General features: G+C 60.4%; 7 protein-coding genes across 7 annotated transcripts; 4 read left to right on the top strand and 3 right to left on the bottom strand.

The window, feature by feature from the left end:
* Positions 1–292: 292 nt before the first annotated feature.
* Positions 293–943, top strand: PLICBS_003056 (uncharacterized protein; the record flags this gene model as incomplete). Its single annotated transcript, XM_018322781.2, has 1 exon — positions 293–943. One exon carries the CDS (start codon positions 293–295, stop codon positions 941–943), a length of 651 nt encoding a protein of 216 aa, XP_018178011.2.
* A 1,280-nt stretch (positions 944–2,223) lies between these two features.
* Positions 2,224–3,203, top strand: PLICBS_003055 (uncharacterized protein; the record flags this gene model as incomplete). The annotated part of the gene is made up of 5 exons (XM_018322780.2): positions 2,224–2,260; positions 2,362–2,440; positions 2,502–2,542; positions 2,603–3,071; positions 3,128–3,203. 5 exons carry the CDS (start codon positions 2,224–2,226, stop codon positions 3,201–3,203), a joined length of 702 nt encoding a protein of 233 aa, XP_018178010.1.
* Positions 3,204–3,526: 323 nt separating this feature from the next.
* Positions 3,527–4,408, top strand: PLICBS_003054 (uncharacterized protein; the record flags this gene model as incomplete). Its single annotated transcript, XM_018322779.2, has 2 exons — positions 3,527–3,664; positions 3,815–4,408. The coding sequence occupies 2 exons, from the start codon at positions 3,527–3,529 to the stop codon at positions 4,406–4,408; spliced, it is 732 nt and encodes a 243-aa protein (XP_018178009.2).
* A 266-nt stretch (positions 4,409–4,674) lies between these two features.
* PLICBS_003053 (protein cbp3, mitochondrial) lies at positions 4,675–5,754 on the bottom strand (the record flags this gene model as incomplete). Its single annotated transcript, XM_065600141.1, has 2 exons — positions 4,675–5,240; positions 5,319–5,754. The coding sequence occupies 2 exons, from the start codon at positions 5,752–5,754 to the stop codon at positions 4,675–4,677; spliced, it is 1,002 nt and encodes a 333-aa protein (XP_065456213.1).
* Positions 5,755–6,235: 481 nt separating this feature from the next.
* On the bottom strand, positions 6,236–7,641 carry PLICBS_003052 (mitochondrial beta-keto-acyl synthase; the record flags this gene model as incomplete). The annotated part of the gene is made up of 3 exons (XM_065600140.1): positions 6,236–6,397; positions 6,458–7,180; positions 7,240–7,641. 3 exons carry the CDS (start codon positions 7,639–7,641, stop codon positions 6,236–6,238), a joined length of 1,287 nt encoding a protein of 428 aa, XP_065456212.1.
* Positions 7,642–8,880: 1,239 nt separating this feature from the next.
* Positions 8,881–11,499, top strand: PLICBS_003051 (uncharacterized protein; the record flags this gene model as incomplete). The annotated part of the gene is made up of 7 exons (XM_065600139.1): positions 8,881–9,442; positions 9,492–9,831; positions 9,882–10,100; positions 10,154–10,349; positions 10,406–10,611; positions 10,661–10,687; positions 10,737–11,499. The coding sequence occupies 7 exons, from the start codon at positions 8,881–8,883 to the stop codon at positions 11,497–11,499; spliced, it is 2,313 nt and encodes a 770-aa protein (XP_065456211.1).
* Positions 11,500–11,668: 169 nt separating this feature from the next.
* PLICBS_003050 (pyridoxine biosynthesis protein) lies at positions 11,669–12,847 on the bottom strand (the record flags this gene model as incomplete). The annotated part of the gene is made up of 1 exon (XM_018322776.2): positions 11,669–12,847. The coding sequence occupies one exon, from the start codon at positions 12,845–12,847 to the stop codon at positions 11,669–11,671; it is 1,179 nt and encodes a 392-aa protein (XP_018178006.2).
* Positions 12,848–13,288: the final 441 nt, after the last annotated feature.

The raw sequence follows: 13,288 nt of genomic DNA, 5'->3' as shown, positions 1-13,288 counted from the left end.
TGGCTCGAAATGGAACTTCGTGGGGTGGTACAGCGTAATTAGGTGGGGCTCTGGCAGTCTCCCGCTGTTACACGAGGTGACAGGCAAGACCAGAGACTGACGGGGAAGGACTGACAGGCACCGCTGGGGTCGTTTCCTAGGTTCCATGCGCCGTCCCATAACCCCGCTCTCTCCGTCCCGTTCCCAAGTGCGGGACGACGACATCACGACGGATTCGACGACTTAGCCGGCTCCCAGCCTAGAGACAACCCAGCCAGTGACCCACCAACCTTGATCTGGCGCCTCCACCGCCATGGATGCCAGACGCTGGGAGGATGAGGCCGCGCAACTAGTCATCTTGGCCAACAACGGCCACCAAGAGCTGCAGAAGGAGAGATTCTCGCTGGCTCTCGAGGATTTCATGCCGAACGACCAAGTCGCGGGGGTGCTCAGGGAGCACTCAGATACACTCTTGAGTCTTGGCCATCTCCAGGCCAGTCAGGCCAAAGCGTCTCCCGAAATCAGCCATCGGCTCAAGGGCCTTCATCGGGGGCTTTGCCAGCTGGCGCAGGCCATTCAGGACCAGATGTGTCGACCCCGTAGGCAGCTCTCTGGCCTCGTGGAAGAGATGATCGTTGGAGGGATCTGTGCCGGCAGAGCTCCAAACGAAGAAGTCCAGGTGGGCGGCCTGATGCTAGAGTCGGAGGCCGTCCAAGACAAAGCGCGACGAATATTGTGGTACAATTGGTTCTTCGTTGGCAGTCTCATCATCTTTGTCCAGACTCGTCTGCCGCCGCGCGGTCTCGGGATAAGGAGCTGGGCCTCGGCCAAGGCAGTGCCGGTGGTGAATGCCATGGTGAACCGAGCGTTTGACGCCCACGGCGCGTCCGCCTTCTACCTCTACGACGCCTATAGCGGTAACAAGTTCCCTGGGACTCTGATCCTCCCACGGTACCTGAGCTAAACAAGCATTGTAGGCATACAGCATCTGCTGTCGGGGCCCGCCCTGATTCAGGCCAAGGCGCCTCTAATGGCCGAAGAAGCCTTCGCGCGCTTCTCCAGCGAGTACACTCACTTCTTTCCGCGAGGTGACATGAAGCAGCTCTACGCGCCCTTTATCTCGATTGCGCAACTAACCAACCATTCGTATGTGGCCTGTCTCGCTGCCGGTGCCCGCGAAGAGGCTCACGTGAAAACCCAGGTGCGTAGATGTCTGTTTCGCACTCGGGCTCAGCGAGGTTGGGGCCCGGTTGCGTGGCGTTTCCCTGCGAAGCCTCCATGACGAGGTTGGAACGTGCATGGCAGTCAGAGGCCCTTTGATGAGGGAGGTCGTGTTTAGACCAACGCCTTTGCGTCCCCCAGGTACGGCCCCCTGCTATTCGTGTATAGCTCACGGTCGTGATCAGTGGCTTCTGCTGACCCTCTCGTCAAAGTGCTGGAACCTGCTGCTGCCACAACCTTCGACAGCCTTCCGCCTGGGAGCTTCGATATGCTCGCGCATGCCAGCAAATTGGGAAAATGATGAAGAGTATTTGCAGTTCTCTCGGCGGTGTGCCAAGTCGCTCATGTCTTGTACAATCACCAAGCACCAGTGGTTGACTTGTATGAAGTTGTATCGGAACGACCAAGGCGATCCGGGAGATTTCCACGTGCCCGATTCGATTGAGTGCTGGAATAGAATGCTTCATTGATGTGAAGTTTGGAACGCGTGAATACCGGCAGTAGACCCGTCGTTGAACTGGCAGCTTCTCGGGCCAACCAACCACGGGGGATGCAGCCGAAACGTCACGTCCGTTCCGCTGGACGATTCATGCAGGTTGGTGGCGCGCGGGATGGGGCGCGTCTCCAGGGGTTCGATTACTGAACTCCCCCGGGGCGCCCTGCCTGCAGCGGCAGCATGGAGCAAGCAGCCTCGGCTCAGAAGCCAGACCCGACCGCCCGGACCCCACAATGCCACCCGCTGCTGGCTGCCGGCAAACAGGAGGAGCTCGCCGCCCCCGTGCGGGACGAGATGCCGCCTGCCGCGACCCAAAAAGGGTACCTGCTGCCCGGCACCCCGTCGTCACCAATCCCTCGTCAACCTCCGTGGAAGCGGAATCTGGGGAAATCGCATCGCATCGCATTCCACACACTCTCCACTCCCACTCCCCCTTTGCCCTCTTCCCATTGCCCCGTCGTCACGCAATCCGAGCCTCAGCGTCGTAATTCTCCGAAGGACCAACAAGGCAGTTACAGTTAATCATCATGGGTGGTGGCCGCATCGACTGCTACCTCGACATAGGTCCGTCTCTCCCCTGTTGGTGCTCCACGGATGAATGTGTGTGTGCGTGTGTGCGTGTGTCAAGGTGAAGCAACGCCCCCGGACATACTGACGCGCGACAGCCTCCCTCTTTAGCTATGTCGCCTTTGTCGACCTAATCGGCAACCTCGACAAGCTCGCCGCCAATGGCGTAGAGGTCGAGTGAGTTCATCGCATGTCACGGCATCGCACCCTCTCAGGCCCCTTGCTCACACCTGGCTAGGTTCCACCCCGTCTTCCTGGGCGGCATCATGCAGGCCTCCGGTAAGACGAATAAACGCTTCTAGGTTTAGCATTTCAAATGTCGACTGACTACTGCCGCAGGGAACAAGCCGCCGTGGACCCTCCAGGCCAAGGCCAAGTACCTCTCGTACGACTCGCGCCGCGCCATGGCCTCGCGCGGCATCACCAACTGGGCCTCGCCGCCGAACCTCTTCGAGCTCGCCCGCACCCAGTCGCCCCTGCGCGCCCTGCACCACATCAAGGCCAACTTCCCGCCCGCCGCCCTGCACGCCACCTTTACCGCCCTGTTCCGCCGCTTCTGGGCCCCTCCCCACGCAAACTTCACCGACGACGCCGTCCTCGCCGCCACCCTGGCCGAGGTCGTCGACGCCAAGGGGCAGAGGGTCTTCTCGGACGAGCAGGTGCAGAGCATCATGGCGGCCCGCGACGGCATGAAGGACGCGCTCAAGGCCGAGACGGGCAAGGCCCTCGAGCTGGGTGCCTTTGGCGCCCCTTGGATCTGGGTCACCAACGAGGCCGGCAAGGCGGAGCCCTTTTTCGGCAGCGACCGGTGAGTGTAGACCATCATCATTCCGACAATGTTTGGACGTGCTGACCTGGATGCAGCTTTTGCCAGATTTACAACCATCTGGGCATCCCGCACCAAGACGTGCAGGTCCTGGCTCCAGGGGCCAAGCTGTGAGGGGCAGTGGCATCTATGGAAGCGTGCATCGCAAAATCTAGTTCTTGTAAACGACTGTAGCACAATGAGATACATATACAGACTCATCTAAAATGAGAGCAATCACTGCATGTTAAGAGTGTGTTGTGTTTGATATGTCGGGTGCGAGTGCTTTGGAGTGTTGCACACCCCCACCAACGTTGAACCCGGCACTATGAGACGCGCTCTCACCTCAAATTATTTCAAGCCCACTTCAACACCACCACCACCACTCACTCCCTCACTACCTAACCTCATAAACCCCAACACCCATTTACACCACCTCCGCCCCGGCTCGCCTCGCCATGCAGCCCCTCGAGCTCACACTCATCGTCGCCGCCACGCGCAACATGGGCATCGGCGCCCACGGCACCATGCCCTGGACCGGCCTGCGCAAGGAGATGCAGTACTTTGCCCGCGTCACCACCCGCCTCCCGCCTCATGTACGTGGACGCCCAGCCCCTCACTTCCTCCCCTCATCGTCTTGTTATGGCTTTGCGCATTTCCCCTTTTGGCCTCCTACGCGGTGAGGAGTATATGTGCCTTTCGGTATGGCGATGCTAACCTGCGGTGCGCGTTCCCCTCGCATACAGGCCCCTGCCGGCGCGGTCAACGCCGTCATCATGGGCCGCAAGACGTGGGACTCTATACCGCCCAAGTTCCGCCCGCTCAAGGACCGCCTCAACATCGTCATCACCCGCTCCGCGCCTCCCCCGTCTCTTCCCACATCATCATCTTCAGCACCATCCTCACTGCCTCCGTCGGCGTCCGCACCGTCAACCACATCAGCAGCAACAGCAGCCTCTTCATCAACAACATCGTCACCACCGCCACTGTCTACCAGTGAACCCATCCGCGTCCCCTCCCTCGAGCACGCTCTGCAGTACGCCCAGGCCCACGCCGCCCTCCTCGGGCGCGTCTTCGTCATGGGCGGCGCGCAGATCTACGACGCCGCCCTGCGCCTGCCCGCCGCGCGGCGCGTCCTGCTCACCGCCATTGAGCGCGACTTCGACTGCGACACCTTCTTCCCGCTCCGCCTGGTCGCAGGCGACGCCGCTGCTAAAGGGTGGGCGCAGAGGTCGCGCGCCGAGCTGCGGGCGTGGACGGGCGAGGAGGCGCTCCAGGATGGGCCGCAGGAGGAGGCGGGCACAAAGTACGAGTTTCAGATGTGGGAAAAGGCTGATTGAGTCTACTACGGAGGACGGTGCGGGCGAGAACGGAGGCAGCGAGGCACGAGCTGAGCATTCATGTGCGCGGATAGACAATGGAATGGCACCCTTATTTTGGCGTCCAAAGTTGGGATCGACTGGCCCTAGATTTACAAAATGCTATACATCCTGATACTCCCGATGCACCACACCTTTTGCGTAGATGGTATTGTTACATTTCGCTCCCTCCCCCTTTTCTTTTGCGGTTCATACAAGACGGCACAGCTTAACAGAGCTGCTGGGGTCTATGCGGCGGGAGAGCCCGCAGGGTCTGACCGCTGTTGCTGGTGCTGCCCTGCTTCACCCTGCTCCGCCGCGCCGGCGCCGGCGCGCTTAAACGGCTCCTCGAGCCTCGTCCAGAACACGTCGACGGGCTTGGAAAGAATATCCTGCGCGCGCTGGACAAACGTCATGTCGGACGCGGCCTCGAGGGCGGCAAGACTGGAGCGCATCCAGCCGACGATGGCGAGCAGGGCGCGGGGATCGGCTGCCGGGTCGCCCTTGAAGAGGTTGCGCCAGACGGCGCTGGCGAGGACGGCGTCGCCCTTGATGAGGCCCTCGTCGTAGGCGAGCAGCAGGCCGCGCCACTGCACGAAGATGTCCTTGAGGTAGCGCTGGCGCAGCGCCGCCGACGTGATGCCGTGGTCGAGGTGCATCTTCTTCTCGCACTCGAAGAAGAAGTGGTCCACCAGCTGCTGCTGCCAGTTGCGGTAGGCGTCGCGGTCCAGCATCCGCAGCCGCGCGTTGATGAGGTAGAGCTGCAGCATCGTGACGTGCGACCACGTGCTGAAGCTGGGCTGGAGCTTGAAGGCTGTAGACGTGCGTCTCTGTCAGTTCGGCTGCGCGGCATATAGATGGAAGGGGAGGGGAGGCGGCCGGAAAGACGCACTCTTGTGCCACACATTGTCCGCATCGACGGGGTGGCCCAGCTCCTCGCCGTCCTCGAGCTTCTCGACCTGGTCGTTCTTGCGCTCCTCCTCGGTGATGTGGTAGTCGGCCGCCTTGGAGCACGACTTGTACAGCCGCTCCGAGGCGCCCAGCACGCGGTACGACTCTGCCAGGCCACCCATGCCCAAGATCCGGCGCGCGCCGGTGCTGCTGAACAACCGCGCGGGGACTTGTATCGTCGCCATGAGCGACGGCGTCGTTCTGCTGCTGCTACTGCTCGCTCTCGTCTGTGTCGTTGTCGCTGTCGTCGCTGCTCGGGGCAGGCTCTGAGCGGTCGCCGGCGCCATGGTCCTCGCGGGAGCTCGGGGCGCGCCCGCGCGGACGGCGGACCGGACGAGCATCCGCGCCTGCAGCCGGCAGGTCTCGCAGGTCGTCATGGTGCGCGATGTGGTGCGGGAGGGCGACGGTGGACGAAAGGGGGCCGCTTGTGTGTCTGGATGGTTCGGGGTCCCGCGACGGGCGGGCGACTTTTTTTCTAGGGCGTCACGCCTGCAGCTGCCGCTCAGCGCGCATGACACCTCGACTTGCAGCTGGCAACGGCGGGTGGGTGCGCTGGTGGATTGGAAGGGTCCTGTTTCGCCGGCCGGGTCCACTGCAGGTCGGCAGAATGTCGGCTGGCGGGCTTTATACCGGCGGTTAGCGTGACGTCCTTCTGGCGCCCACCCATTGGCCGTGGCGTCACCAGCGACTTCATCATGGACATCCAATGTTCGAACCTGGGCTCTCAACCAATCCAGGCTTCGTGTCAAATTTGCGATTCTAGCTTCATTTCTCAGATGCTTCCATCACGCCCGGGAAACCAACATTCTATAGCGTATAAAGTACACGTAGCGGTACATGGTGGTACAGTTTCACGGACTATTCGAACCGTGAAATCACGAGGCTGCTATTCGTGCCTCCAAAACCAAAGCTGTTGGTGACAGCCACATCGACTTTCTTCTGCTGTGCTTCTAGGGGCACAAAATTAAAGTCAATACCAACGTCTGGCCTTTCGAGGTTGAGCGTAGCCGGTACAATTCCCTGTATCAACATGTCAGCGTCTATGCGAATGGTGGGTGTTAATGGATGGCAGCTTCGGACCTCGTGCACGGCCAAGATGCAAAAGAGCGCTTCAATGGCCCCCGCAGCACCAAGTAGATGCCCTATGGCCCCCTTGGTGCTGCTCACCGTGACCTGCGCCTCTGATGAGACGCCCCCATCGCCTAGCATGAGACGACGGATGGCCGCGGCCTCGGCGACGTCTCCCACCTGCGTCCCGGTGGCGTGCGCGTTAATGTAGTCCACCTGCGACGGCCGGATCTGAGCACTCTTCAGCGCCCGCCTCATGGCGAGGTATGCGCCGTTGCCGTCTTCCCTCGGCGCCGTCATGTGGTAGGCGTCGCCGCTGCAGCCGTACCCTCGCACCTCGGCGTAGATCCTCGCGCCTCTTGCCTTGGCGTGCTCAAGCTCCTCAAGAACACAGACGGCGGCGCCTTCGGAAACGACGAAGCCGCTGCGGCCAGCATCGAACGGGCGACAGCTGCCGGCTGGGTTGTCGTTGAACGCTGTCGACAGCGACCGCGCACGACCGAAGCCGGCAAAGGTGAGCGGATGGATGCAAGACTCGGACCCCCCGGCTACCATGACATCGGCGTCCCCAAGTGCGATGAAGCGGGAGGCATCGCCGATGGAGTGCGCGCCCGTCGTGCATGCGGTGGTCGCGGCGTGGTTGGGGCCCTGGAACCCGTGCCGCATGGCAATGTGACCTGCGGCCATGTTGATGAGAATCTTGGGGACGAACAAGGGCGACACCTTTTTGTAGCCCTGGCAGAGTAAAGTGTCAGCGGAACAGAATCCATGGTGAAATTCGCAAGAGCGCTCACATCTCGTTGATGCGCCAGGCTGGTCTCGTAAATCTCCTCGAGGTTGCCGATGCCGCTGCCCAGACACACGCCAGTCGCCTCCTTGCCTTCCTCGCTGGCAGAATCCCACCCGGAGTCCTTGAGAGCCATATCGCTGGCTGCTATGGCGTACTGGGTAAAGGCCGACATGCGGCGCTGCTCGGCCGTGGTGAGCCAGTCGGCGGCGTTCCACTGGCCGTTGGCATTGCCTCGGGGCACGACGCCGGCGACGGTGCTGGTCAACTCCTGCCACCGGACCCGGGGCTCCCGCGAGGCGACGCTCGTGATGCCAGACTCTCCGGCGAGAAGTCGGGACCAGGTGCGCCGGACGCCGACTCCGAGGGGTGTGATGGCCCCGAGGCCAGTCACGACGACGCGACGCATGCTCGCCTTTCCATGTCCCGTCTTTGGGGAACGCTTACGCCTGGGGCAAATCGAGCATCTGTGCCGGCCCAAACGAATGCTTTGACACTGCTGTGCACCGTCCGTAAGCGTTGTGTGTCGCGACAAGAGCAGAATATGCGAGGACTGATAGCACAGAATCGGCTCCAACCGTTGGTTATTTTGTGACAGGGTGCACACTGCAGACGCAGTGTGTGCAGTTGGCGGACACTGGAGCTTTCCAGGCTGGGCATGGCGTAAGTCATCGAACCGGAGCCGGGGCCCATCCGTGGCGCCGGCCACCAGAGACGAACCTGGACATGGCTGATTGCCTCCCTAAAGCATGCGCTAGGACGCTGCTGCACGCGGACGCACGCACCGGGCACAATAGCTCACTCAGCAATAGACAACTGCAGCGAGGTGTGCCACGGGCAGGTGCGATTATGGGATATGGAATTAAGGGTGAGGCGGCACGGCGGCACGGCAGCCTTCGCTGAGGCGCGGGCAGGCGCAACCCACGCATTTCGTGGCTGCTCCGGAAAGGCACTTCTATAGTCATTTCCATACCTACTACTAAGGTACCTTCGCTTACCGTGGCTTTGCAACTTGTTCCTTTCTTTTCTCTGTCGTCCCGTCGCTCATACCGTCCATCTGTCTCGCATTGCGACAGCAGAGAGCGCCACGATACGCCCGCAGTCCCGCGTCCCGGCCACGGAGTGCAGCGCAGCTCAACGGCCACCTAAAAGGGGACCTTGCGCCCACGCACCACGCGACACGGACACGACACCTCGTTTCAGCTCGGGGCCAGCCATCACTACGATTGACCCTCATCCCACGCGCGATTGATGAGCGCACTCTCTAGTAGCTTGCGATTGCTACTGCCGTCGTCACATTCTTATTCATCGCTCGATAAGCCTGTCATCCCGTCTCTCGTCGAGCCTAGCGAGGCCCCCGACTCCAAGGAGCTAGGCTGAGACACATCCCACATGGCATTGCAAGCTCCCGCTGAACCGGCATTCTTCGTCTGATCCAGCTTTCGTCTGGAACATGACCCCGAAAGATGGTGACCACCATGCCACCGGCGGCGTTGGCGCTGAAGCGACGGGAATAGACGTTGGACGAGATGCAGGCCGTATCCCTAGCGCGCGGCATTCCTTCTCCTCTCTGCGTCAACCGGATTCTCCTCATGAGCGAAAGGATGAGCCTGAGGGCTATGACACTGACTCTGAAAATGAGCCACTCATGGACCCGAACCTCCCGGAGGACTACGAGCTCCAGGACATGACGAACCCAGAAGACGGGCTGCTTCCAGGTAACGAGCCGAAGCCCGGTGACGAAGAGGACTCGCCATACCCTGAAGTGCGGGCAGCCGTACACAACTACGACGAAGATCTCCCCTGCAACACCGTCCGCGCATGGACAATCGGTCTCTCGCTTGTCTTTGTCGGCGCGTCCATGAACACGCTCTTCTCACTGCGCCAGCCCTCCATCTCCATCAACGCTCTTGTCGCTCAAATCATTGCCTGGCCGCTGGGCCACGGGTGGGCAAAAGTCATGCCTGACAGGCATTTCACCACGTTTGGCTATACGTGGAGTCTAAACCCTGGGCCCTTCAACATCAAGGAGCATGCTATTATCGGCGTCATGGCCAGCGTCTCCTTCTCCGTCGCATACTCCACCGACATTATCCTGGCCCAGCTGATCTTCTACAAGCAAAACTTTGGCATCTTGTGGCAACTGCTCCTGACTATATCCACTCAATCCCTGGGTTACGGCATTGCAGGAACTATGCGCAAGTTTCTGGGTAGGTGATGTTATCATTGCACTGGCGCGTCTCAGCTGACGGCGGTTAGTCTATCCTGCGTCCATGATCTGGCCGAGCAATCTCGTTGCCGTCACTCTCATGAACGCCATGTACGAAGAGAACACCCCGAAGGATCCATCCGTTATCGGTGGGCGCATGCCTCGGTATCGCTGGTTCATGTGGGTGACGATAGGCGCCTTCGCCTACTACTTCATCCCGGGCTTTTTGGTCAAGTGCCTCAGCGTCTTTGCCTTTGTCACCTGGATTGCTCCACAAAACGTCGTCGTCAACCAGCTGTTCGGAGGCACCACTGGGTTGTCCTTGATCCCGATAACGTTTGACTGGACTCAGATCTCGGGCTACATCGGCTCGCCCTTGATACCTCCTTGGTATGACAGTATGCAGACTGTTTGGTGCGTTGTAGCTGACCGAATTCTAGGTATGCTATTGCCAACACCATGGTTGGCGTTGTTGTATTCTTTGTTCTTGGGTCCTCCGTGCTCCACTACTCAGGGGTCTGGTATGCCCAGTTCCTTCCGATGAGCGACACCAGTACCTATGACAACACTGGTCGGCCATATGACACTTCTCGAATCCTCACACACGATTTCACGCTCGACGAGGAGGCCTATCAGAATTACTCTCCATTGTTCATCAGGTGAATGGGCCCTGATCGCTTCTTCGCGTGTCGATCAATAGCTGACTGAACAGCACCACCTTTGCCGTGGCATATGGCCTCTCATTCGCCACCATCTCGTCACTCATAGTCTACACATTCATCCACTATCGCAAGCAAATCTGGAGACAATACAGAGACAGCACTAAGGAGAAGCCGGACATACATATGAAGTTGATGAAAAAGTACAAGGAGGCTCCCACGCTGTGGTATATGTCTCTATTTGTCCTGGTAAGTCTCACGCGATCTCGGTTCTGAGGATGGCTAGTGATGTGAACCGTTTCTAGATGCTGGCTCTGGGCATGTATACGGTTGTGGCTTACCCAACCCAGCTCAGCTGGTGGGCATTCATACTTGCGGTGGCCATATCATTCGGCTTCTCGTTGCCCATTGGCATCATCGAAGCTGTCACGAACAACCAAATTGGCCTGAATGTGCTCACTGAGTTCGTATACGGATACATTCAGCCTGGCCGGCCGCTGGCGCTCATGATGTAGGACATCCAATGTAGAATCTGTGAGCCGTGCTAACGTTCTATGAAGCTTCAAAACGTTTGGATACATCACCATGTACGAGAGGCCCCGATCTGCTGGCGACTATTGCTGACCATCATGCTAGGTCCCAAGCATTGCATTTTGTTTCAGACCTCAAGTATGGGCATTATATGAAGATACCCCCTCGGACAATGTTCTGGTCTCAGGTCGTGGCGACAACGGTCTCATGCTTCGTGCAAATAGTCGTTTTGAACTTTGCACTCGCAAACATCGACGACGTATGCGACATTCACCAGAAAGACCGATTTACATGTCCAGGCGGTCGCGTCTTCTTCTCCGGTGCGGCCTGTTGCCCCTTTCCCCAGCGCGCTTTCGGCCACGAACTGACAAATGCTACAGCATCCGTGATATGGGGATTGATCGGCCCTGCGCGAATGTTCTCACCCGGCCGCATATACTCGGGCCTTTTCATCTTCTTCATCCTCGGCGCCGTCACTCCTGTCATCATCTACTACCTTGCCAAACGATATCCCAAGTCCCCGCTCAAATATGCCATGGCGCCTCTCATCTTTGGCGGTGCAGCGGCAATACCGCCCGCGACGCCTCTCAACTATTTCTCGTGGGCCATGGTTGGCTTTGTCTTCCAGTATTGGATCAAGAAGCGTCACTTTGGCTGGTGGAGCCGTCTCAACTTTTTGACGTCGTGCGGGCTGGACTTGGGCTTGGCGCTGGCGACGCTCTTCATCTTCTTTGCGTTTACCATGCACGGCGTCGAGCCGCCCAAGTGGTGGGGCAACAACATTGTGTCGACAACAATGGACGTGCAGGGCACAGCGGTAGAGATGAGCGTGATGGAGGGCAAGAGGTTTGGACCGGACTGGTGGTAGAATGGGACAATGTACAATCAAATTCGTATATATCGGACAGCCATTGTATATCCATACCCACGCGAGGCGTCTACGATGCCAGTTGGTATATATAGAAGGTGTGTAGTTTTTGCAAATAGTCTAGGGTCGTATAATAGTTACATGGCTTAGAAAACACCGCACGCGCACCTTACAGCACCAGCCGCCCAGGCTCCCTTTCCAGGATGACCTTGCACCGCTCGAGGAACACGTGTGCCCTTTGCTCCTCCTCCTTGGGCACTACGAGGCTAAAGACGTTCATGCCGCTCGACAGGCCCGGCACGGTGGGCACGCCAGCTGGCGCCGCACCGGCCCTGCTCTTCTTGCGAGGCGCGAGCTCGTCGATAATGTCGGCCTTCTTGGCGGCGGGTCGCGGTGCGGCGGCGAGCAATGAGGCGGGAGGGATGGCGGAGATTTGCGGCAGGTAGACGCCACGGGAGCCGGCGGCGGCCTTGACCTTGTCGAGGCCGAGCACCTGGTCGAAGAGCTCCGAGGCGGTGGGCTTGCGGGCGGCGAGGGGCAGGTCGTCGTTGGCGACCTCGGCGGCGCGGCTGACAAAGGTGGACACGGGGAGGAAGACGCCGAGGGTGTCGTGGATGCGCTTCTGGACCTCGACGACCTTGGCGAGCGAGACGGGGACGTTGACCTCGAGGGCCTGGGGCGCGGGAGGGGCGGCAGCGGCGGCGGCCTCTGCGGAGGGGGCAGGCGCGGGCTTCTTGGCCGCTTCGGCGACCTTGATGTTGCTGAGGTCGAGGTGGGCGAGCTTGGCGAAGCGCGAGGACACGGCGGCGGGGGTGTCGGCGTTGATGGCGCCGAGGTAGGCGAGGACGTCGCCCTTGAGCAGGCGGCCGCTGGGGCCCGTGGGCTTGATGCGGCTGACGTCTTCCTTGCTCAGGCCGTTCTGCTTGACGAGGTGCTCGACGGCGGGCATGAGCGGGTAGCGCTGCTCGTGCGTCTCGCTTGCGGTGCTCTGCTTTTGCTGAGGCTGCTGTTGCTTCGTGGGCTCAGGCGCGGCGGGAGCGGCGGACGTGGCTTCGCTGCTGCCGCCGGTCGACTTCTGCTGCTTGTTCTCGTCGGCGGGGATCTCGAGGGCGGCAACGTCGTCGCCGGCCTCGGCCAGCACGGCGATGCGGGTGCCGACCTGGACGGCCTTGGCGCCGTCGGCCGACATGATCTTCATCATGACGCCGTCGTCCTGGGCCTCGACGTCCATGGTGGCCTTGTCCGTCTCGATCTCGAGCAGCACGTCGCCGGCGCTGAAGCGCTCGCCCTCCTTGACCTTCCAGCTGGCGATGTTGCCCTCCGTCATGGTGGGCGAGAGGGCGGGCATGACGAAGTTGTGCGCGGCGAGGCAGCGCGCGGAAGTGCCGAGACCTTTACATTCCCATACGCATCAATTAGCAAACAAAGAGCCCCATTATATACGCCCTCGACGGGGCGGCGGTATATGTCTTTAACAGAGAGAGAGAGAGAGAGAGAGGACATACCGCGGGATGTTGCGGCGACTGCCGTCCGGCGGCTGCTGCTGCTGCCCGCCAGGCGGGCCGTGGCACGGCACGCTGCGGCCGTGAGGGACGACGCCATTGAGGAGGATAGGGGACGACGACGACGAGGCTCTCGAGGCAAGATCGATTGAGGCCGGCGCAGGCGGGATAGTTGGGGTCGTCGGGAGGTCGGGAGGAGCGGCAGTCGCGCGCGCGAGGTTTGGATGTGCGTTGGTGAGAAGCTTTGTGCCTGGGCAGGCGGGCGGGCGGTCGTCGGAGGGAGCTGT

Source organism: Purpureocillium lilacinum (assembly GCF_023168085.1).
Source record: "Purpureocillium lilacinum CBS 284.36 DNA, scaffold_2, whole genome shotgun sequence".
In the NCBI taxonomy this organism is placed as follows: Eukaryota; Fungi; Ascomycota; class Sordariomycetes; order Hypocreales; family Ophiocordycipitaceae; genus Purpureocillium; species Purpureocillium lilacinum.
The sequence above is the reverse complement of the archived record's forward strand: the minus strand, read 5'-3'. Positions and strand labels throughout refer to the sequence as shown.